Source organism: Eptatretus burgeri, chromosome 16, assembly GCF_056783735.1.
Source record: "Eptatretus burgeri isolate ZD-2024b chromosome 16, Ebu_testis_v1, whole genome shotgun sequence".
Classification (NCBI taxonomy): Eukaryota; Metazoa; Chordata; class Myxini; order Myxiniformes; family Myxinidae; genus Eptatretus; species Eptatretus burgeri.
Window position 1 is genome coordinate 31,539,248 of NC_140976.1, and position 25,122 is coordinate 31,564,369.

Here is a 25,122-nt window from a genome sequence, read left to right on the forward strand (position 1 = left end):
CGTTCAAAAATTATGTAACACTATTGTTTTTTAGGGAGGCATGTACGGGCTTTGTTAACCCTTCCTAATAATTTTTATTCCACATACGATGAGATTTTTCAGGATCCCTCATCATGATGGAACACTCGACCAAACAAAGCCAAAGGAAATCTGACGTAACAAACCTGGACAGTGTATAACCAGCAGAGGCCTACTGGCCTAATGTGTTAGGCCCACTAGAAAACCAAGGTGGTGATCATATAATTGTGCCTGGGTGCCATGGTAGGTGGAGTCAAGTGACGGATATGGGTGTGGTCCGGTAGCTGTCTAACCAATGGGTGCACATTTCCAAAAAAAACCATGTTTATTAAAAAAAAAATAATAATAAAAAAAAAAAAAAAAATCGACTTTCACCAACAACCACAACATCAACGCGAGGCTCTTGGAGATCTGTGACATGTTGCAGATAAAAACTGGAAACTTAAAAAGAGGTGGGTTTTGGGAGGGTTAATGGGGAAGAAAAGATTTTGGTTTTGCTCGAGGAATAATTTGAGATGATGGTGGTTAACAACTGTCTTGAAGACCTGGAGAGAATAATGAGATTGAAGAAATGTTGAAGGTGGTTTCACGGGCAGGAAGAAAAAGGAATGAATGAGTGAAGGTGAGCAGTGATTCTGGATTTTGGGAGTTTCACCAGAAGAGGGTTGCTGACAAACAGCAAGCATCCTGTATAAACCTGGGATGGTTTGGGGGAGGGGTGGGGGGGGCACAGAAAGAGCAGAGGGTACAAGACCAGAAAGGAGGCGGTAGAAAACAAAAGAGAAGACCGACCAGTCTACGATGTGAACATGACAGGCCCATAGACTCAACTTCAACACAGGAGATTCCAATGATCTTGAAGACCTTGGTTTCCATGGTGTCAAGGAAAGAAAGGTGTGAGGCAGGGAGGCCAGTCTCGAGCAGAGAGCAGTACTCTATCAAACTGCAAATTAAGGCCTTGTAGATGAATAAGTGTTCAGGTGTGACAAGGAAGGACTTTGCATGGTGGAGAATGCCCAGTCAGCAGGTGGCTTTGGAGGCCAATTTAGAAATGTGGTTTACCCAAAAACTACCATGGCTGATAGTGAGGCTAAAAGTTTGAGTGACTGAACTTCAAGATGATTTTAAGAAAGTAGATGGGAGAGCTTGCGAGACAGTCCTTTCGGAGAGAAAGAGTGCCAATGTGAGATTTGTCAGGGTTGAAAGACGTATTAAAAGTGTTTGGGTTTGTGGAATGATCTGAGGTCGTCTTCGTTCAGGTTTGCCTTCCAGGAAGAGAAGGCAAGTTGTTTCAAGGCAACTGCCTCACCGCATGATTAAGTGTACCATGGGTGCGACTGTGGGAGGAAGGGTAGGATAACTGAGGGCGAGATGGGATGGATCGATGCATGAGAGCAGGTTTCTGTGGAATAATTCCCAGGCTGAGTTAATATCAGGGGTGGCAAATTTAGGAGACCAGTCCCGAAGTGAGATGGCGGCTTGCAGTCCCTGCCAGTCCACCTGAGCGAAATACCAGACCCACTGGCACTGAGGCAGCTCTCTGAGAATAGCCAGAGAGATGTTGACCCTCACAAGCATATGATCAGATGAAACAATTGGAGCAGAGGAACAGCAGGAGATATTAGCAGCAGGGAAATTGGTCATCACCAATTCCAGAAGGGAGGATTTGCCACTGGCAAAAAGTTGACAGATCGAGTCCGTCAGATGGAGTAACAGAAGTCCTTTGCTGGTGATAACTCGACTACTCTTCGCGAAAGACACCATAGGATATTTAATGAAAACATTGTCCTTCTGAGGAGATGTTAAGCAGGCTGTCCCATCTGTTGGCATTCACTGATGGAAGGTTAAGGAAAGCATTTTGAAAACAATCAACCAATGTGTGGCATCCTGGCCATATTGTTGCTCTGTAATATACGGGTGACTGCATCGATTGGTGGCACAGCAGTGCCTTGGTAATAGTGCAACCAGCAGATATAATTCATGATCGACAAACAATTCAGTTAATGATCTATAATGTTATCGTGAAGCTGATCAATGCTACTTATATTCAAGTACAACAAGGATCATTCCTAATTAGCTCGAGCATGTCACCATATATTTGTGTCACAAGTCTGTTTTTTTGTTGCAGATAATAGAAAGAAAGGAAAGTTTGACATTTTAATGAAAACAAAGTTGCTCAACCAGAAAGTAACATTCTTCAAAATCAAGAGGATTTAAGGTTCACTCACCACAAGATTTAACGTTGTACAACGTGTGGTTGTAGTTCTTCAGATGACCTTTGATGAAGAACTCAAAAGGAAGCTCAGCCCAGACAAAGCTCAACTGAAAGGGGTATCAACAAAACTCAATTATAGCATCAAAACCATTTGTTGAACTGTGTGTTGATCATACACCAAGGAATCCTGGGGAACATTCATAAAAAAATCAGTTAACCATAAACCTGAACTTGATCATGCTCTCGATACCCCTGAGTGCTCTCATTTGGATTTGATTCCTGACCAAGTCAGATCAACTAAAAATTGCTGCTCTGTTGCAGTGTCAGCAGGACATGTTGCATCTTGGGGCACAGTGTCCTTTATCATGGTTGCCCTTCGCAGCCGAAGTTAACCCTTCACACATTATATGTGAACACCTGGGAGTGTGCAATTATTTAGTGCGGGAACTGCCCGCACACCAAACGCACCGACGTGTGTACACATGGGGTTTTGGAATTTTGCCATCCTTTAGAAGGGGGTATAATCAAGCCCTTCAGATGGGGATGCAAAGCCGGCTGTCCTTTGTGCATTTACACCATGGACATCAGGGATCCCATGGTATATATATCCATGACCACTGTGTCCCTGAATCATGGCCAGATACCTTTCTTGTCATTGGCTGTGTAATTATCACGAGCTGCAGTCGTTTGAATGGGATTGGATGCAGATGTGGATATGGCACAGGCATGATGAGCCAAATAGCCTTGTGTGCATCTCAATGTATGGCGTCTTCACTCAAAGAGCAGAGCAATTTATTTCCAGATAAGTACAAACTGAAGTACAAATCCAAGTTCAAATTGCAACATGCTCAGCTCCTCGAGGTCAGTTTTGTTTTGTGGTGCACCTGTCGTGACATTTTTTTTCCATGGCGAGACTGTGTGCTCTCTGTAGTGAAAAAAGTGTTCCGGCTCTGAGTTTGTGGAGAAATTGTGAATGATGTTTCCATATTTCCTTAATTTTCATAAACCATAGAAGAAGTCAAACATGATGAAAATTTAAGAGAAACCGACATTAGGTCTACAGAGTCATTCTGCTCAAAGTGGAGAAACTGAAGAATGGAAAACTTTTATGAAAGTTTACAAGTTGGGTCAATGAACTATTTTTCCTCAATTTAGAATCTTGCTGGGATATCACAATTGCTTGAAGATCCATAAATTAGTGAAACCAAATTAAATAACTGGTTTCACTTCACTCACCCCTCCCCTCCCACTGGAAAACAGGTGTAGGTCCAGAACTATAGCACCTGACTTGGCAAGTACAGCGAACAATAGAAATAGTATTCCACCGACATTCAGAATAGAGATTCACGGTCACGTGACAAAGGGAACCAAGTGGTACGGTATTTGTATGTCTATCAAAAAATGTTGTGAATTCACAAATAAGGCATTTACAAAAACTCCAATTGTTATCACGTCAATCGACTGCCCCGGTGCCCCCAACAAGAAATAAAATGGGAAAATAGAGGACCAATGGTCCTGTAGCTCACCTGGTTTGTTGCCAAAAAGTGGAATGACAGATGGATCAGGGTAAAAATAAGAGCTGGATTTAGAATACACATTTTAGGTCAGGTAGAATTGACATGAGGTTCACAGTTGTGAAACTCCATGCTGTTTATGAGCCTTCATTTTAGAGATATTTCCCGCTTCCGTTATAATGCTGTCACTTCCTGTTGTGTCAAAATTATCCATATTTGATAATGTGCAACTCCAAGGTGTCTAAATCCATATTTTTGAGATACTGCCCACTTTCTGTATTATGACATCACCGGCAGCCATTGTGTTTCATATCAGCAGTTCTTTTAATCAAACATTCCCAAAGGGAGCCGATAATATATTTTGTAAGTTTTGCATTGATCGGTTAAGTAGTTTCAGAGGATGAATTTTAAAGGTTTTCCTTTGATCCAGTATGGCTGCCAGACCACATGACCTATGAAGTCATTGTTAAAAATTCGATTTCCTCAGTGTAGTTAATCACAAAGTAAAGTTTTGTATCGATCAGTTCAGCAGTTTCAGGGAAGAGGATTTTTGAAGGTTTTCTTATGATCCAATATGGTTGCCATACCACGCGAATGATGACGTCATTGTTAAACTATGTTTCCCTTGGGAAGGTAATCACAAATTTGAAGTTTTGCATTGATCGGTTAGGCAGTTTGAGAGAAGAAGATTGTTAAAGGTTTTCCTGTAATCCAAAATTGTGGACAAACTAGATCGAAATTCAAGTACTTTTAGGACCTTTAAACCTTATGACACCCTCCTAATAGGTGGAGGGGGATGATGCCATGAACAAGGCTGAGTTCTACCACACAGTAGATCATTTTAGCCAAGTTTGGTCACAATCACATTAGCAGTTTCGGAGAAGAAGTGGCAAGTGTTTATGGACGGATGGACAGATGGACGAACAGATGACATGCCATTCCATAAGATCATCTGAACTATGATCCAGGTGAGCTAAAAAATATCATCACAAGAGCAGCTGAGAAGCAAACTGGGCTATCCCATACGCAGGGTCAAAGTGCACTAAATTCATCTTCCAAGGTCACCAAAGGTGTTAATTGGCAGTTTTCAGCAAAATATTTGAAGCCAAATCTGGATATATGTTCAAAGAGTTTAATGTGATTGTAAATGGGAAACTGAACTTTGAAATCCCTTTGACTCAGAACCTGAGTACATGGGATGGCCCAGTTTACATTGAATCAGCTCGTACTGCAGAAATTCACATCATCCGAGACCTCATTACCAACAAGGAGTGAGTAAAATAATTGATCGAAGACTTGTTATATCATCAGAACCTTGTTACACAAGTCTCCCTGAAAAACGGTCAACTTCACAACGGTCCCAGGTTAGTGTTTTACAATCTCGTTTTCCGTTTCTGGTAAATGATGATGTCATTACCCACAATTACCTCGAAGAATGCATAGAAAATGCATTGGAAGGTGATTATATACTTGTGAGCTTTGTCTTTTGTAAGTTGTTCAGGCTTGTCTTGATGATCCTTGTAATGTACAAACTCGCAGTATTTCTGACCCATTCTATCAGGAATGCAGAAAGGCAACAACAAAGCCAAGGAAGTGACAAAACTTCTCAAATGCAGCAATCAACCTGTCACACTAGTGTGGCACACCATGACATCTAAAAGGTTATATACACTCATATCGAGTAATTCTAGAGGGTGAGGTGAGGGGGAAAAGGTTGGATATTGAAACAATGGAGAGACGGGTCAATCATTTGACAGGGGGGATCAATCATATGGGGGAAGAGAAGCAATAATTTTGGGGATCAATATTTATTTTTGGGGTGGAGGAGGTCAATATTTTTCTTTGGGGGGAGGGGGGATCAATAATTTGGGGAGGAACCTGGGGGGGAGGGGGAGGAGGAAGAGAAGCAAAGGTTTCAAAAGGCTAGATCAATCAAGTACAAATATTGAGCTCAATCGATTTAGCCACTGGAATCCATGCTCTGTCTCCATCTCTATCGAAACAAAAATAACATTGATTAACACTGGTGACCAGATAAATGCTTTAGGGATAGAGAGGAATTGAATAAAATGACCAAAACCTCACCGTGTGATGTAGTTTCCAAGCGAGGCCCACAGTGGGACAATGATGGTGCCAATGGCGGTGGCAGCGGGCACCAACGTATAATAACGCTCCCAATAGTTTGTCGATACAAAGAGAGCGTAGATACCGGTGGCGAGATAAATGACCCACTTTGTTCCGAAAAACCTGCAACGACACACAGTTCTTGATTGCAGGGTCACCAGCATATGTGGACCCGGTTTGCAGAGAACATTGCTTAGAAAGTGAATTTGTATAAAGCTGATTGGAGTCTCGCCTTCGAAAGACCCAAACAAAGAGGTTTGTGGATATATACCTGATGAGAAGGGGTGTGTAGAGGAGAGATATGATGGGAGCAACATTGATACCCATGAGGACCTTCTCGTCGATATCCTTCAGATGTATGTTGCTGTATTTAACTTCACGGTAGGTACTGTCGTAGTGCAGAATAAATTGCATCTGGAGGAGACCTGGAAAACACAACGACCTGGAGATCTCAATGTGTATGCAAACACCTACTTGCAGAACCATAGATATTTTCCACCGTGGGACAGAGATATTGTGGCAGCAGGAATGGTAATTTGGGAGTGTGCTCTATAGTCTATTGTATCTATCTCTACCAGGTCCAATCCCTGATCAGATTTTTATTTTTAAACTCGACTACAATTGCCAGCAGCGTGGGGTAGGGGTGGGGGTGGGACGCTGTATCTCAGAGCATGCTGTACTTTGAATGGGGTTGTAAATGGTATGAATGGACAAGTTGGTGTCTACGTCTCCTTGTACAATCGTGTATAATATATATACAGGCGTACACTGGAAAAAGTGCCCCTCTGTCCCTCCCACTCCATTGCCACATTATTGTATTTAATGGCACATTTGCATACGTTTTTTGTGTACAAGCACATGTGAGCAGACACTTGTCCACAGATCCAGCCTAGTGAGTCATGACTCACCTTAGCCTTATGAGATGGGGCAGGTGGCAGGTGGGGAGATTGAATTGGGTCGAGATATGGTGGGGGGGGGGGGGGGAAGTCTGACAGTTCAACTTGAGCCGATGTGTAGCACATGCGTAATTGCCTCAGTCATGGGGTGGGCATGGTGCCGAGAGTTAGTAGGGAATTGGGAGACTCCAATTGGAGCTCGCAGCAGACTTGGTGGCTGGCTGGAACATCTTCAGCCAGACCGTGCGGGGGCAACATCAGCGGCAGAAAACCCACCCAAGTCACAGGAGGAAGAGAAGGAAGATCACACTAAGCGGTGATCATCTCCCTGTACAAGTCGGGTTTTGCTTTATCCCCTGAAAGGGTTGACATTTCCCTGATTGGAATGCCTTCTGAAAATCAGACCAATGTGTTGGCTTTTCCAACTGGTAGGCATTTCCCCAGTTACAGTTACACTACAGTTAGAACTGAGAGACTACTTTAAGTCACCAATCACTTTCCTGAGGGCTTACCTGAGCTGCATGTCTTACCATGCACCTGGTGAAGTCACTTGTGCTTACTGATGTTGTGAAGTAAATTGTTCAATTGTAGTCTAATGACACAAACAGCACATAGACCAGTTGTAACCCGCACACACCCTAATCAAGCATGAAAAGCATATCGCACAAGCAACAAAATTGCAACTCTTCCTCTCCAAACAAACAACCTCCAACGATGGTATATCATATATTGATTTTGAAATGCACCGAGTTTCAAACATATAGGGAAGTTTAAGTTTTGCAAACAATATCAGTTTCAGAACGGCGTACTTGGATTGGAAAATGGCAACTCAAAATGGGAACTGCACAAGGGCCATTTCCAGAAGTGAATACATTTCCTGTGTCAACACAATTACGAAGAGTACTACGTTAAAAAAAAAAAACGTTTTTGACGAATGCCACTGGAACAAACCAAAACAAAAACAAAAACAAAACATTTGATACACGACAAACATGCTGCAGAGGGAGCACAACTACCTTGGAGAGGTCTCATCTGGGTTCGATTCCCAATCTGACTTTAAATGGTTGGATTGGTGCTTCGCAAACAAGGTGTTGCATCAGAAAGCGCGCCATCCCTCAGATGAACATAAAGCCGGGTGTCCTGGCTCACGCAGGGTTCGTACACTTTGGCCAATCTCAAATTTCAGGCCATCTCCAGCATTTTCCAGGCTAGTTTAACCTAAATCCAGATGATTTAACCTGATCTAAACAATTTTTGGCTAATTTCCCAACAATAATTTCAAATAATGAAAACGTAGCGTGTGCTGTGGTTGGATGGAATGGGTAGAAAGTTGCTGTCTTACTTTGCTCTGAACCGGTGAACAACCGGAACAACTTTGCTCTGAACCGGTGAGCCAGGACACCCAGCTTTATGTAGCGATATCATGGGATCTCATGGAACTTTCCAAAAAAATGTTCCATCAGTTTTTTTTTTTCTCCAGCCATGTACCTCTTGACAGCAGCTATGCTCATATTTTGTATGCCAAACCCATCTTTATCAGCAGCCAACCACAGCTTGTAATCGCCTCTATCCAGTCAATGTTCCTGGAAGCTTCATTTCCCCATTGTTAAGACAATAGTTTTAGTTATTTGAATCCAACAACTACCATGCATGCTATTTCTTCCATGTGTACCACCAGGAACATTTAATGTGTAATGGCTGTGTCCACTACCTCCGTTGTAGGTAGTGACCAATACAGGACTTTTACATCCATCCATCAGGACTATACTCTGTGCAGAGCGTTGGTGCTGCCTTAACAGTCTCCTTGGCTATCGGGCACAGTGCTGGATGGGTCGCCACCCCGACACAGGATACCAGCAAGCTGGCACTCATTTTGCCAACCTCAGTAGGATGACAGGCAGAGTCAACCCCACCTCGTATTAATTCAACAGCCAAGGAGGATTTGAACTCAGGATCCGAAGATCCCAAGCCCACCCAAACCATTAAGCAAACACCAGGCAGACAGGACTTTTGAAATGACATAATCTGCTCCAGAATGCTTGGCGCATATGTGCAGAACCCCTTAGCACTTAACAGTAATGGTGATTGGGGCATGTTTACATACATTGTGTGTGCGAGGTGAGGATTGGTACCTAAAATAATTCACAAAAGCTTCCAAAAAAAGCTGCAAATACTTGGAAAAGTACCTGAGAGAAAGGGATGTGCATCAACACAATGGAAGAGTTCGAGAACTCTCTCAGCTAACCCAAGGCCGAGTTCTTGCAGCTCTTCCCGATGATGTGGGCCGGTACAAGGGCCAAAGGATCGTAGATGGGCACATTCTACCCAAACTCCCGATCATCCCTGCCAGTTAGTGCACTTTGAACCTTGTGGGAGTACTTCATGCGGACATGGCTGGCTTGGTTACTTATTTAATGGACATCTGCAATAGTAAAGACTTTCCTGAGGGAGACACCATATCTGGTTTGGGTGCTTCGTAACAGCGAAGGGAAGGTCATATATGGGGTTTGTGAATGCTCATGGTAAGTTTAAAATCAACCTTTACAATGATGATATTTACTATTAATGATGTTGGGGGAGTGAGAACTGTGAAGGCTGCTAGAAATACATTTGTTGTTTGGTTCTGGGACCACAATGGACAGATTTTTGCATCTGCTGGTAAAAGGAGAAGCGTGCGTGCATGCGTTTCCACATGCTCGCTTGAACAGGAAATGGTAGGAACTCGACACCTTTCAGCCACCGATATGTCTCGTATTTTCTATATTTCCGTGAGTCCGATTTACATCCAGATCCAGGAACACAACAGTTATGGTTAACCATTTTAGAATTGCCACCCTTTTGTTTAAATGCTGAAAATCATATTTGAAAGACGATTTCACTCACAGATTTTTGTGGTAGCAGTGGCAGGTTAAAAGTTCCCCTGTTAGTAGAAGCAAGTTGCTGAAAACGCACACACTGCAGATGTGTGAAAGGCCTCATTAGCATTCATATGTCATTTTGAAAGCCCTGTATTCTCAAGACAGTATTACATCCCTTTCATCTAAACGTTACAAAGTCTTTACTGCTATGCCTAAATGTTTGAACGTTTTACTGCTGTGCTTATAAATGTTTAAGTAATCAGTTGACACCATGTTGGTATCGTGCAAGTCCATAATTTTTACCTCTTCTTCTTTTAATATTTATTTTACACTGGAACTTCCTGCTCCTTGCTCATGTGAGCTACATTGTTTTGCCGTCTTTGCCTTTGCCTTAATAAACCATTGTGGATAAAAGGAATTTCGGTGTCTTGTCTTAGCCATATTGTTTGATTACGGCATTTTCCTGGATCTACTGTTCTCTATTATCCTCCGTACTAGCCAGCCTTACCGTAGGATTCCAGAACCTACTTTTCGCTATACATTAAAGACCTGCATTTCTCTGTTTGTTTGTGCAGTTATGTCTGGGACATAATTTTGTCATTAGGTCTAGCACTATGCTCGGCCTCCATGGACGTGCACGACATCCCGGCATCGAGCACTCGACCTGTCCCGTCACTTCACTGACGGCAGTTGAACACCATAACACAAATATCTGACTGACATCTGTAGGCAACGTGCTGAAGATCAGATTCTCGGTGTCAGGGTGATGGATTTAGTAAGATGGTGTTAGGTCTGGGAAATCATTACGTCGTTAAGTCTAGCGCAAGGCTTAGCCTTTACGGGGATGTATTATTCATGACTCAATGAGAAGCAGTGTATTACGATTTTCAGAAACCATTTCTGATAACTACTAACATGCTATAACAAACTAGCCTACATTTCTTAATATCGTTAACATAACAATAATAATAATAATGTCATGAAAGATGTATAAACAATACTTTTTTTCCTGATTGTCACCTTTGTTCACCATCACAAAGCATAAATGAGAACAAACTTGATGCATTTTCAAATTTGAAAAAAAACAAAAACAGAAACCACATAATGTCTGATCTCTGGGAACATAAAACAATTCACAATATTGTTTGTTGGTAAATAAGTGTATGTATTACTATAATTAACGTTGGGTTGTTAGCAGTAAATAAAATGTTTCTGGAATTAAAAAATTCCAAATATTCACTGTTAATAAAGTATTATTGTACTGTGACATGTACAAATTACGGTGTTCAACGACAGTCAGCGAAGCGATGGGTTCAATGCTAGTTGATTACAGTATTAAAAGAGACAGACAAGGGAACCTAATTCCTGTAGTAAAAAAAATCGACACCATTGTACTCTGGGATTACGTCCCCATATTCTCCAGGAGGACCTCAATAAAAATGCTGATTTTATTTTTTTTTGTTCGCACTGCTGGAACATGTCAGCGTGCTATCTTTGAACAACAACAACAACAAAAAATTCAACAATGGGAGAAATTATGAATTTTAGAGCCATTGATTCTCCATTTCCAGAAAAAATAACTTCCATTTCACAAAATAAATTTCGTTTTGTTACCTCAAGGCTTCTTCCTCAATCTCTTTTGAAAGAGGTGCAGGCCCAACATGCCTCTCCCAGCTGAGTGTCTCCACCCTTCTTATTCGGCGACGCCCTTGGGTGAGGATATTAGTCCCATCTCACAATCCATTTTCCATTTGAAATCGTGGATTCTGTGAATTTGGTCCATTTTCCATAATAGTGAAAAACTTTGCCTCTCAAGTTTAACTCCTGGAAAAGTCACAACTATTTCCCTTTTTCAATTCCGTGTTTCTACCAGGCTCTTCTAAGAAAAACCACTAAAAAAATCCATGCTTTCAAGGACGTGAAAACAAAATTCCACACTATTCAAGGATTTCCAGACACCATATGAACCCTGTGTGTGCTCTAGGAAACAATAAAGATCCCATGGTGTCATTCAACAAAGGGGGTAGGTGATTAATTATCACCAGCACCCTGAATAAATTCCCCAAAATTCTTGCTCTGGAATGCAATGTCAGCCATACTTAGCAGGATACCACTTCTATCACACACACACACACACACACACACACACACACACACACACACACACACACACACACACACACACACACACACACACACACACACACACACACACACACACACACACACACACACACACACACACACACACACACACACACTTAAAAAAAACTGCAGTGGAACTGCACTGGACATGTGGCAGGAAGAATTACAGAAAGTCTATAGACAACAATTACACTGTCAAAGAAGGGAACAAGCCTGTAGGCGACGAGGGATCCGCTAGGATCGAAGCGCTGGATACTACGCTTTTCATTCTGACCGATCCACCGACGAAGATTCATTGCCAAGACGTATTGGTTCACATACAATTGTTCCTCTGCCTGGCAAGATTTTTCCTATTGCGTATTTTGCCAACTGGCACTCCTCACAGGACTATCATTTGAAAAATAAAACCTAAATCAAAAATCGGCTCGAGCAAAAATCAAAAGTGTTTAATTCCGAAGTCTCGTTTCTCCACATTCAAAACTGCAGGACAAGTATTGAAAATAGTGAACGTAGGTCGAGAAAAAGTATTTTTTCGAATTTTGCGTTTTTCAGCCCCGACACCCTTGGTGATCGAATCTGGGAAAATGCTGTGGTTCAATTGTGTAGAAGTTATTAAACTCTATCCATACACCGAATTTGAACGTTCCGCCGTCGACGGTTTCCGAGGTCAAAGTCACTTAACATATTCCCTGGTTCACCACCTTTCCGCATTCGGAGGGCTGCCATTCGGAAACTATGAAAGATAGAGGAATGTTAAGCTGTCGCAATAACTAGATGGGGATGCAAGGAATAGGCAAGAGTTGGTCCGGTCGCTCTACCTATCATAGAAGCTGCACTACGTCAGTTACCGTTTGGGTTCTTAAAACGCGGTTTTTCAGCTGCTGCATAGCAACGGGTGGTTGCTTAGCAATGAAACTCAAACGTGCACACTCCCAACCCATATGGCACCTGTTCGCCAAGTTTCATCGAAATCGGTTTTCTGGTTTGTGCTGTGGAGCCTCACGTTGCAGACACACACACACGGAAAACCCGACAATAACGGATATCTTGCGAATCCCAATAACCTGGAAGAAGCAGAGAGAGAGACCAAATATTCAATGGAAATACAATAAACCAATGTCACCCGCAGAGTGACCCGAATCTTGCCAAAAGGTGACCACGTGTGACTTCTTTAAGGTCACACTGAGGTGAACAGAGCTGCTATCCACCAGGAGCGACTCCTTGAGGAATATCTGCCTACGAGAGATTCCGATGAGAATCGTTCTACAGAGTAACCATGAAAAATATGCGTTTGCCTCATAACGTCACCAAATGACGTCATAATGTCTCAAGCTTGACATATCTAGAAAGCACTCATCGAGGTGTTCAATTTGAGGTACTACACGATATGGTTCCTAAAACTTGAAAATTTGACCTTGGGGTCAAATATGTTTGACCTGAGGCGCTAACCATGAAGGTTAAGGCCAATCGCCACCAAAAATTAATCAGCTGAGCGCCAGACCATGAACTATATTCCCATGAAGTTTGAAGACGATCTGATCAAAATTACTCAAAAAATAAGGGTTTCGTCGACTCCCCTGATTTGCGACAAAGTGACCTTGACCTTTGACCTTGACCTTCAAAATTTTATGCGCTGAAAGAACCCCTATAGGCCTCTGATATGTGAAGTTACAAAAATTTCCAATGATAACTGTGCTCTGCAGAGTGATTTATACGTGATTACAGACCAAAAAAACAAAAAACAAAAAACAACAAAAAAAAACATATGAAGGTCAAGGCCAATCGCCACCAAAAATTAATCAGCTGAGCGCCAGACCATGAACTATATTCCCATGAAGTTTGAAGACGATCTGATCAAAATTACTCAAAAAATAAGGGGTTCGTCGACTCCCCTGATTTGCGCCAAACTGACCTTGACCTTTGACCTTCACCTTCAAAATTTTGTGCACTGAAAGAGACCTCTATAGGCCTCTGATATGCGAAGTTACAAAAATTTCCAATGATAACTGTGCTCTGCAGAATTTTTTATACGTGATTACAGACAAAAAAAAAAAAAGAAAAAAAAACATACAAGCTGACTAACATATCTTGCAAAAACTTCGTTTTGGCAAGATAAAAATTGGAAAATTCACAAGAGTGATGCAATGACCCAAAAATGTAGAGAAAAGAGAAGAATGTACCGCGTCGAGGTCAGCCTCTGCCCCGATACAGGCAAGCCAAGTCAAGTCAGTATGTGTGAATTAATTGAATGAACATTCTAATCATTCAAAATCTTTTAAAATGCTTTTCCTTGTAAGGTAAAGATCAGATTTGTTCCTGAAAGGTTATCACTGTTATTCAGACAATAAGTAGATTGTCAAGCTGTTAGTTACGGCATCGTTATTGCTTAGGGCCCTAAGGTGGTGTCATGATTAAGATTTGTGGATCGCAGAACTAGTGGAACATTTCAGGTGAAACGATGTTCACAATTACAGTCACCATATTTCATTATGGGAAACATTATGGGAAAGTGCATAGAACCCCCCCAACCCCCACCTTAACCCGCAGCTGCTATTCAAACTTCCATATACCTGAGTGGCTGATTTACCGGCCACTATTCAAACCTCCATATACCCGAGTGGCCGTTTTACCGGCCACTATTCAAACCTCCATATACCCGAGTGGCCGTTTTACCGGCCACTATTCAAACCTCCATATACCCGAGTGGCCGTTTTACCGGCCACTATTCAAACCTCCATATACCCGAGTGGCCGTTTTACCGGCCACTATTCAAACCTCCATATACCTGAGTGGCCGTTTTACCGGCCACTATTCAAACCTCCATATACCCGAGTGGCCAGATTTTTCTCCAGGGAGCCCAGGGTTGGGGAACCAAAAGTCCAAGGAGCTCAGGGTTCAAAGGGCTAACCACGACTGCCATACTCTCAATAGACTTTCCTTCCATTCTCTTCCAAAATCTCCTCCCAAACTTCATTCCACTTTCTCCTCCCATCCTCACACCCTCCCTCCCCTTTCTAACCATATCCTTCTTCAATTTCTTATTTTTTCCCCCTTATACTTTACACCCCTCCCCCACATTTACATCCATAGTATGTGCTGGGAGAGGGGGTGGGGGGTGGGAGGACCCAGCACACCTCACCCAGTTGGCTTGATGTGGAACAGGCTTTCTGGACTTCTCATGGAGATTTCCTCACATATTTAATTGTCCAACGGACTTGGCATCAATCCCATCTCAACATTTCAACAAGGTTATATCCAGTGCTTTCCATGCACCTACATTTTGTTTTGAAGTTATAAAAATTTACTTTCGGTACCATTTCCCACCCTTCCTTCCAATTCCTCAAGGTTCATCAGCATCTCATCCCATTGCTCATGGTTTTTTTGAGTTGATTTTTTTTTTTTTTAAAAACCTGCCATCTTTATGCTAACACATAATCTACCTGTTTCTTACCGTCTCAACCTGTCCTCCACCATGCCTGCTCCTATCAACTGTCTCTATTTTATTTTAGCTCTCCATCATTCCTTTCTTTATGAACCTCCGAGCCTCTTTCTTAACCTTTTTTTATCGGATTCATGAATCATGAATTTGATCTGCTGCTTGCATCATTAGTGAAGCGTGGTTGTGCCATTGATGTACGTCAGGGCCTTGTTCGGTAGGGTGGGAATTTGGAATTGGCCAAGGTACCAGTACACAATGGCTTAATATTTTTGAAAAGTGCTTTGGGATGTTCCAACATCCACCAGCGAATGCTCACACGGGAGAGCCAAAGATGTTTCTTCGAAAGAATTCCCTGTCAATGTAGCACCAAGCCGACAGTTGTAGTCAGGATGGTAATATAACCCAGACTAGACAGCTTAAATGCGAGTCGACTACCTCTGACTAATCTTGTGAGCACAACATGGTTGATTAAAAGTCTTGAAAAACTTCCATCCTAAAAAAAATACGGATTTTATACAAACTTATTGTACTTAGAAAAGCAATCGGTCAAAGGTTAGGTGTCTCAACATTCTGAAGACATTAGATCAAACAATGAAGACAAACCATCCACATGAGCAGGCCATACAATTTACCTAAATACACCGAATACATGAGCATGTTCCCCAAACTGACGGCAATTACGTTCTTGATGACACCCAAGCGTTTGCGTCGAAAATATTTCTTTTCCTCCTCCTCTTCATTGTAATTCGGGTCAATGTTGTTGAGGAGGTCTTCTCCATCCTGGCATGGGGAGTAAAAGGAAAGGAAATGGTGGTGGAGGGTAGGAGGGAGAGGTTGAGGTGGATGTTGGGAGTAGAGGCACATGAGATGGAGGTGCATTATTAAAAATGCCACAAATGAAACATGACATCAGTATTACTGTTCAGAAATCATCACAAGCTACTAACTAACAGGTGTTTATTCCGTTAACTTTACATAGAGACATGAACTGCCAGCTGCTCCAATTCCGAGCAAATGCTTTACGTTAACACTATAAATAATAAGGTCATTGTTTGCCTGTCGTCTGGCTAAATTCAAAATTATCTGTTTTCTACAACAACAAAAACTCCTCCTCCTCCTCCTCCTCCTCCATTTTACTTAACGAAAACCAACAGGGGTATTTTGGCAAATTCTCTACACTGTACGTCTTGAGAAATGGAGATGCAAGTACAGCACAAAGACAGATACAGATGACAGCTGACGGCATTTATTTGATGGTTTGTTATGAAGAAAATCATACAAGCATAGGCAGATTTAGGGGTGGGGGAGGAGGTTTGGGGTGGGGGGGGGTCTTGGGACCAAATCTCCTAAAAGGCCTTTAAAAAAAATTATTATTTTTTAAATACTACATACGTACATGATCGAGACTTGTGGGAGAGTTAGAACGGAATGGAAAAGAACAAAATGGTAAAGGGGCTGGCACACCTTGATGATTTAGCCAGCGTATGCCGACGTATGAAAAATTTGTCTAAAACGCTGGCACACGTGGAATACGTAATGGGTAAGTTTTGTATATGTTACGAGCACGCTGAAGCACACTGGCATACGTCGTAGTACGCCGAGCTCGTCGACAAATTTTAACATGCTCAAAAATTTTCAACGTATGCCAGCGTATGACTCACACGTTCCGAATATGCTGGCCATAAGTTGTAGGCACGTTACGCGATCGTTGACACACGTTACTTGCAAGTTACTCATAAGTCGAAACACGTTGAGGTAATGTTTAGCGTACCCGAAACTTATTTCTAACCTATGAGTAACATGCTTTGAACCTATGTGTAACGTATCTCCAACGCATATTGACGTCTTCCGGACGACCACAGAACTTACTGAACGCGTTTCTAACTTACAGCTACCGTATAATGGCGTATTGGCAGCGTTTAGGGGAATTGGTATATAAAAATGGAGTTCACAGGAGGAACCAGTCAGTGTTCCAGACTCCAAGTTTTTTTTTTTCTTCGGCATGACGGTGATGTTGACACTTCGATTTCTAGTGCGGTTATGATTTAAATCGTTGAGTGGCAGCCTATGAATAGCCTACGCCACGTGATCGTCGACTATACGCTGCCGCACGCACGCTATGCATACGTTAGACTATCGTTGGGCATACGTTGTGAACGCCGACAACACGCTAAGCATTCGTTGGTATACGTTATCTATAAGTTATCGAAACGTTCTGTGTACGTTATGCATTTGTCCAACTCGTTATGAATACGCCAAAAACTTTAAAAAACATCAATAGTTCAGCGTAGAAAAACATTTAAAAAATAATTTTAAAAAGCCGAAGAAAACTTCGAAAAAGGCTCCTGGCCATGGCCGCGGACGCAAGAAGGATCCATCATCACCCACACCCTCCCCATCACACTCACCTACTACTACTGACATGGACCTACTACTACTACTACTACTACTACTAATAACACGCTCACCTTCTACTACTACTGATACTACTGACATGGACATGCACTCAGCGTGGAGTCTGAAACACTGACGGGTTCCTCCTGTGAAGCCCATTTGCATATACCAATTCCCCTAAACACTGCCAATACGCCATTATACGGTAGATGCAAGTTAGAAACACGTTCAGTAAGTTCTGTGGTCATCCGGAAGACGTCAATCAAATACATCTACATGCGTCAATGTGCGTTGGAGATACGTTACACATAGGTTTGAAATAACTTTTGGGTACGCTAAACATTACCTCGACGCATTTCGACTTATGAGTAACTTACAAGTAACGCGTGTCGACGTGTGTCAACGATCACATAACGTGCCTACAATTTATGGCCAACGTATGTGTCATACACTGGCATACGTCGAAAATTTTTGAGCATGCCTAAAATTTGTCGACGTGCTCGGCATACTACGACGTATGCCAGCGTGCTCTTAACATATAGAAAACTTACCCATAACGTATTCGACGTGTGCCAGCGTATTCGGCAAATTTTTCATACGTCAGCATACGCTGGCTGAAACGTCAAGGTGTGACAGCCCCTTAAGAGGAGAACACAAACTGCAGAATAAAAGTAAGAATGAGATCAAGGGGAGGGTGAGAACACAATGGGGTCAACAAGCTGCACACAAGCTAAACAGCACTCGGTACAGCGCATACGTTCACCAGGATGTACAGTTTACGTTTTGTTTCCCACCAACCTGTTTTTAACCAAAATCAAATCAGCTTTTCTCGTCACACACCCAACTCATCCACCAAGTTTTGTCATAATCCGTCCACAACGTTTTGAATTATCATGCTGTATATCATTTATGGACCAATCTCTTAATGGTGAAGAATCACTTGATAATGTTAAAAAAAATTGCAACATCCAGATGCAGATCTTCACCAAAATCGAATCAATTGGTCCTCGTCACACACACAACCTGTCCACTAAATTTCGCACGAATCCGTCCATAACCTTTTGAGATATCCTGCTCACAGGCAGATAAACAGAGAAAATGGTGTATCTGTAACCTTTGTCCACCTTTAGTGGTGGAGGTAATGAAGCGAAGCTATAGGAAGGGGAAGGTGGGGATGAAACAGAAAAAAAAATACAATTGACAAATAAACAAAAAAGAGGTGAGGGAGGTTGGGGTGTGGGGGGGGGCACAATAAACTCGAAAAATGGAGTGCTTAGGAATGGGGTAATTTAGGGTAGATGAGATCATGAGTATAGGTGGGGGATGAACAGCTGTTTTGAAATCCTGGAGGGAAGAATGGGGCTGAACAGACTGGGGAAGTTAGGTCCACAGGTGAGAAAAAAAAGGAACAAATGAGTGGAGATGAGCAGTGAGTCTGGTTTTGGGATTTTAACAAGAAGAGGGTTAGGCCCAAGTCACATTTGCTCTGCGGCTAGGATACGGCGGCCGTACCCCCCCCCCCTGAATTGACAGAAACATGCGGCGGCCGCAGAATTCCTGAGGTGGCCTCAGGGTGGCCCTACGCCGTATGCCTATCTTTTATAGGCCGTAGGGGTCGCCGTGGAATTATAGCGCAGAGTTATAATTTTTTTCATTTCTATGTTGGCCGTAGCAATTCGACAAGCCGTAGCCGTGACGTAGATGTGTTCCACGTCGACCGTACGTAGGGCGTACGGTGGGCTTGCGTTATTCGTGCCGCTGCCGTAGGCTCTTATCAATGAAAAATGAATTTTGCCAACCCCCAAAAAATTACGGCGGCCGCACTATTTCCACGGTCGCCGTACGGTGGCCTTGTGGTCTGTGTGACTACATGCGGGCAACACAGGGTCGACGCACGGTTCCCCTACACCCGCCATGCACCTACGTGCACCGTGGCAGTCTGCGTCGACCGTGCGTCCACCGTGTGCTACCGCTAGAGATCGGAGTATAGGTGTTTGCCTAGACACAGTGGTGCCCCCAGAATCCCAATTTAATTCGTTCCAGGAGGCTGTTCGGATTGCAAAAAGTTCAGATTCCAAAACTATTTTCCCAATAAGAAATAATGGAAAGTGAATTAATCCGTTCCTGGACCCCAAGAAAACCAACTTTCAAGACACTTTCAACTGAAATTCCCCATATTTAAGGTAAAATAAAATGAGTAAATGACCTTCGGTTGCGGTGTATTGTATGTAAACTGGTACAATCACCACATCCAAAGGTTCACACAGGCTCGAGCTCCGGCCTGGGTTCCGATCGGTCGCGCACTCTGCGAGAGCGCTGCCCCCAGGGCAGCTCATCAACCATGATGCCCCCAGAACCACAACCACTTTCATCAAACGCATCGGGCTGAGGTAATCACGGATATTCCAAATTACAACTGGTTTTTCTGTGATAATTAAATCCTTGCCCGACAGTCCGTCACACCACGTGATCGGATTGCTTTTTGTTATTATTTAAACACAAGATGATTAAAAAGAAAACAGCACAAATCAAGGTGAAAACACAAGGTAAAGTAGCGATCGACACATGAGGACTTCCACCGACGAACTGAATGAACAAAGCGCGAAGATGCGGCTCGAACACGTGAACAAACATGAACGCTTCGTTGTGTTCGCTTTTTTAAAATGTATTCGGTTTTTAGGGCAAAATTTTCTCGAAAAAAATTGTTCGGATTGCAATTTGTTCAAACAATGGGGCGTTCGGATTCCGGGGCACCACGGCACTCCGAACTGGTATATTCAGTTATATATACTGGTATATTCTGAACTGTTATATTTTTATTTCAGTAAAAAAGAACTGGTATATATACCCACTTGTTACCGTATATATATATATATATATATATATATATATATATATATATATATATATATATATATATATATATATATATATATATATATATATATATATATATATATATATACACCCACTCGTTATATAATTTAAGGCAGACGCATGGTAGCCTCAAGGTGCCCGCAAGGCGACCGCAGGGGGGCCCTAAGGCGAACGTGCGACATCAAATCAAAGACCGTACGGCACCCCCACGTTTTCGATCTCCACAATTTCTAAACACCCCGTGTAGCTCCCCGAAAAATAAAAACATATGTGACTGCTACATTGTGTGACCGTGGAAATACTGCGGCCGCCCTATAATTGCTAGTGGCCGTAGATTTTGTAGACCCTACGGCCGCCGTGCCAAATGTGACAGGCCTTACTGGCAGACAATAATGTGCGCCCAGCAGAAATCTGAAAGGGGCATAGCTAAGCGAGGACAGAGGGTTGAGACAAAAAATGTGGAGGTAGAATTCAGAGACTACCGACCTGTCTGCAATGCGAAAGAAACAAGCTTAGACACTCAGCTTCATCATGGGAGAGCCCAATGATTCTGAGGGCCTTGAATTCCATGAGATGAAGAATGGCAAGACATGACATGACGCAGAGCCCAAAGTGGAGAGCAGTACTCATAAAGCCACGAATTAAGGCCTTGTAGGTTGTCAAAAGTTCAGATTGGACAAATGAAAGATCTTGTATGATGGAGGATGCCCATTTGGTGGCTGACTTTGGAGGCCAACTTTGAAATGTGGGTTTCCCAAGAAAATTAATGGCTGAACCAGGAGTTTGAATGACTGAACTTTCTCAACAGGATTGTTAAGAAAGCAGAAGGGAAGGTTGCCATACGGTCCTTTGAGAGAGATAATGAGAATGTGAGATTTGTCAGGATTGAAAGATATATTGTAAGTGTTTGACCAGCTTGTGATGTTTTTTTTTTCCAAGGTCTGAAGAGAGGGAAGAGGCTACAACCTGCCTGTCTGAAGGATGAGGAATGTCACGGCAGAGGGTGCAGTCATCATCAAATATATAAAGAGGATTTTCCAGAGTCAGAGCGATCATTGATGAAGATCAGAAATTGCACCGGACCCAGAATGCTGCAGGGACAGGAGATGAAAGGATTCTGTTGAGTGCTGCACATTGGCCATGAGAGTAGAGGAAGTCAGTAGGCCATGTATGGAGTTAGCCTTAAATCCCCAAGGCGGACAGTTTGGAGAGCAGGGCAGAATGCTCGACTGTATCAAAAGCACAAGCTATGTCCAGAAAGACGACCCTGAACTCGTCTGACATTGAGGGTCTCCATCCATTGTTGGGTGAGTCGAAGCAGCATGTCCAAGGTGGAGTGACCTGGTCTGAAACCAAATTGGTGATCTGAGATGAGGTTGTTGGAGAAAATGAAGGATTTCCAGGCAGTATTATCAGGAGAGGTGGAAATGAAGGACCCGTCTGGACATGAGAGGGCAGCTTGCAGTCCCTGACAGTCAGCTCGAGTGAACTGCCAGACTATGTGGCACTGTCTGACGATAGCCAGAGAGATGTTGACTCTCACAAGCACATGATCAGATAAACCTGTTGGGGCAGAAGAGGAAGAGGAGACTCCTGGATCACATTTGTAGGAAAATTCATCATCACCAAGTCCTCGAGGGAGAGCATACCATTGGGAGAAATTGGGGTTGGAAAGTTCACCGATTGGGCGAAGCCCTTATTTACATATCACACTTGATCTTGTGCCGTACCGTTTACTGGCAAGCACTGCAGACAATAAAAACATCATTCAGGGTAATTGTCAAAGATATAATTGTTGAGTAACTGGTGTCCCTTTATGTTGACAGAGCTACACTGCAGGTGCAAACCCAATCATGTCAACATTTTCAACAAAAAGGAAAATAAGATTGATTTTACAATGGAAACTTATGATTATTTTTTGCCCTCCCAACATGTAACCAACGTGGTTAGTAGATACTCAGAGGACACCCGAGAGCATCTACAAAATCCCAGAGTCCAGAGTCCTGAAGCGCGGCCCGGACCACATGCTCGCAGTATCTGGGAGGGGACCCGTTCCCTCGATTTCTACACCTCCTCCCCCCTTTCAAAAAAATACTGGATCTGACCCTGCCATATGTGTGGGGGGAGGGGGGGAGGGAGGGGGTTCTGAATAATGGACTTTCTTGTCCAAATAAATGCTCTTCACGGCAGGTTGATTTTTATTTAGCGTTTAATATGGGATTATTGTGAAATGGTTTCCATAAACTTATTCTACGTCGAGTTCACCGAGCACAATTATTCCCATGTTATTGTGGGGTTGGCCGGGGGATATTTGGCCAAAGTCTTTCACGAACCAGCTGGCCAGGCCTGACGTTCAACTAAGGTTCGACCATAGCGTCAGCAACGGCTCGTCAACTCTTCACGAAGGGCACCGTGGGATGTTTAAGGTCCACCAATTAATGCCGGAAGACCGTATATGCCCAGTTCAACGTCCATCCATTGACGAATCACCCTACCCGTGAAACACCAGGATGGCAGTTTATAGCTGGGTCGGGATTCGAACTCAGGCTGGACAGCTTCGAGGCGAGTTGTGCGTACGTCCAAGTCTAAACCATCCCTGCCAGCAACCTAAAGAGTTTCCCATAAACAACGTGGAAAAACACTCACACGAGTCACGCACGAAGGCAAGCAAGCAGCAGCACCACCACCACCACCACCACCAAACATGCACGAAGACAAGCAAGCAAGCACCACCACCACACATGCACGAAGACAAGCAAGCACCACCACCACCACCACACATGCACGAAGACAAGCAAGCACCACCACCACACATGCACGAAGACAAGCAAGCACCACCACCACACATGCACGAAGACAAGCAAGCACCACCACCCCCACCACACATGCACGAAGCCAAGCAAGCACCACCACCACCACACATGCACGAAGACAAGCAAGCACCACCACCACCACCCCACCAAACAAGCACGAAGACAAGCAAGCACCACCACCCCCACCAAACATGCACGAAGACAAGCAAGCACCACCACCACCACCACACATGCACGAAGACAAGCAAGCACCACCACCACCACCACACATGCACGAAGACAAGCAAGCACCACCACCACCACACATGCACGAAGACAAGCAAGCACCACCACCCCCACCAAACATGCACGAAGACAAGCAAGCACCACCACCCCCACCAAACATGCACGAAGACAAGCAAGCACCACCACCCCCACCAAACATGCACGAAGACAAGCAAGCACCACCCCCACCAAACATGCACGAAGACAAGCAAGCACCACCACCACCACCAAACATGCACGAATTCAAAACGAACCGTCCGTTGTAATTCCACGTTAATTTCACCAACAAAACCCCCACTCGGAGCATTCTGCGCCGTCACAGGCAAATTGACGCGAATAAATAAGTAAAAACATGGACGGGAAAGTTCGGTGAAAGTTTTGTAAAAGTTAAATCGGCAGCACGAACTCACCTGTGAGCCTCCCCTGCACGGCTCTGGGTCACGTTCCAGCTCGGGCTCTCCCGATCTGTGATCGATCAGCTCGTTTTGATCAGCCATGCCGGACCGCCAGTACGTTCTGGACGGACGTCGTGCATGCTATCCCTGCAAAAGGCACGGCGGCGAAGGTTCCGCCTCTTTTTGGCGCGTAAGTGACGTCAGACGTCAAGTCACGTGCCGCTGTCACGTTGTCCAACTGTCGGAGAGATCGCACGAGTGTGTGTAACGATTGGCGACCTGTGGTTGTTTGTTGTGACAATTCGAATCTCATTGTCCTTCGATCAGCGCACAAAGCATTGAAAAAAAAAAACATTCACCAACCACCGAGTTTCATCGAAATGGTTCGAGTTCAACCCGAGAGCGAATCGTTTCAGTTCCGCTTCGACGCTCAACCATGACCCGGTCTTCCATACCGATGAGAAAATCGTTTGGTGAAAATTAAAACCTTCCTTCAAGTGAATTATTGATGATTTGGTCAAAGAGCTTCGGTTGTGCTGCGCATGTGGTGCGAACCTCAAGTTCCCACTTCGAGTTTGAGCGGGACTTTAGAAATGACGTTGCCTTTAATATTGTTACGGCTGTGGAAACTCGCAGACCACCATGAAGGGTCCTGAGATCAGTTATGACGATAAGTATGTGTGTAGTTAGATTTCCCCACCGTTGTTTAGAGGGGATTTCCGTGTTCACCGGGCTGTGATCCTTTGAGTTAGCCGTTTTTCTTTTCTCTATCATTATTTTGGACCAATCATCCCCCCAACAATCAAATCGCCACCACCAACATCATTCCCAAACAACTATAACTCAAACACCACCACCTTCGCCTCTTTACCTCCACAACTCCACCCCGCAAACATCGCTTCACCGCCATTCTCAAACGACGCCCGCCATCAACCAAATCGCTACCACCGGCACCCTTCCCAAACCACCGCAGCAAACTCCCACCACCTTCGCCTTTCTACCAAACATCGTGCCATGGGTTGTGAATGGGTTCCTTTCGCCTCGAAAAACGGATCAGGAATGATTCACGCCCACTTTTCATCCGTCCAATGGCTGAGCATCAGGGGGTGTAGTCCCGCCTCCGAACCCGCTGTGATCCACAAATTTGCATAGGCGCTCCTCCCCCGGCCT

General features: G+C 43.6%; 1 protein-coding gene across 2 annotated transcripts in view; it reads right to left on the minus strand.

Moving 5' to 3' along the window:
- UNC93B1 (unc-93B1 regulator of TLR signaling) overlaps positions 1-24,147 on the minus strand; it is a 44,960-nt gene extending 20,813 nt beyond the window's left edge. The window contains exons 1-7 of one of the 2 annotated variants that reach the window (XM_085860095.1): positions 23,968-24,101; positions 18,155-18,261; positions 15,842-15,989; positions 6,143-6,296; positions 5,833-5,994; positions 5,175-5,301; positions 2,247-2,340 (exon numbers count right to left, since the gene is read on the minus strand). In XM_085860095.1, coding sequence (XP_085716221.1) covers positions 2,247-2,340; positions 5,175-5,301; positions 5,833-5,994; positions 6,143-6,296; positions 15,842-15,866 — 562 coding nt within the window. In that variant the 5' untranslated portion in view covers positions 15,867-15,989; positions 18,155-18,261; positions 23,968-24,101. Of the gene's footprint in view, positions 1-2,246; positions 2,341-5,174; positions 5,302-5,832; positions 5,995-6,142; positions 6,297-15,841; positions 15,990-18,154; positions 18,262-23,967 lie in introns of both variants that reach the window. The other variant, XM_085860094.1, reaches the window with a different exon arrangement.
- Positions 24,148-25,122: the final 975 nt, after the last annotated feature.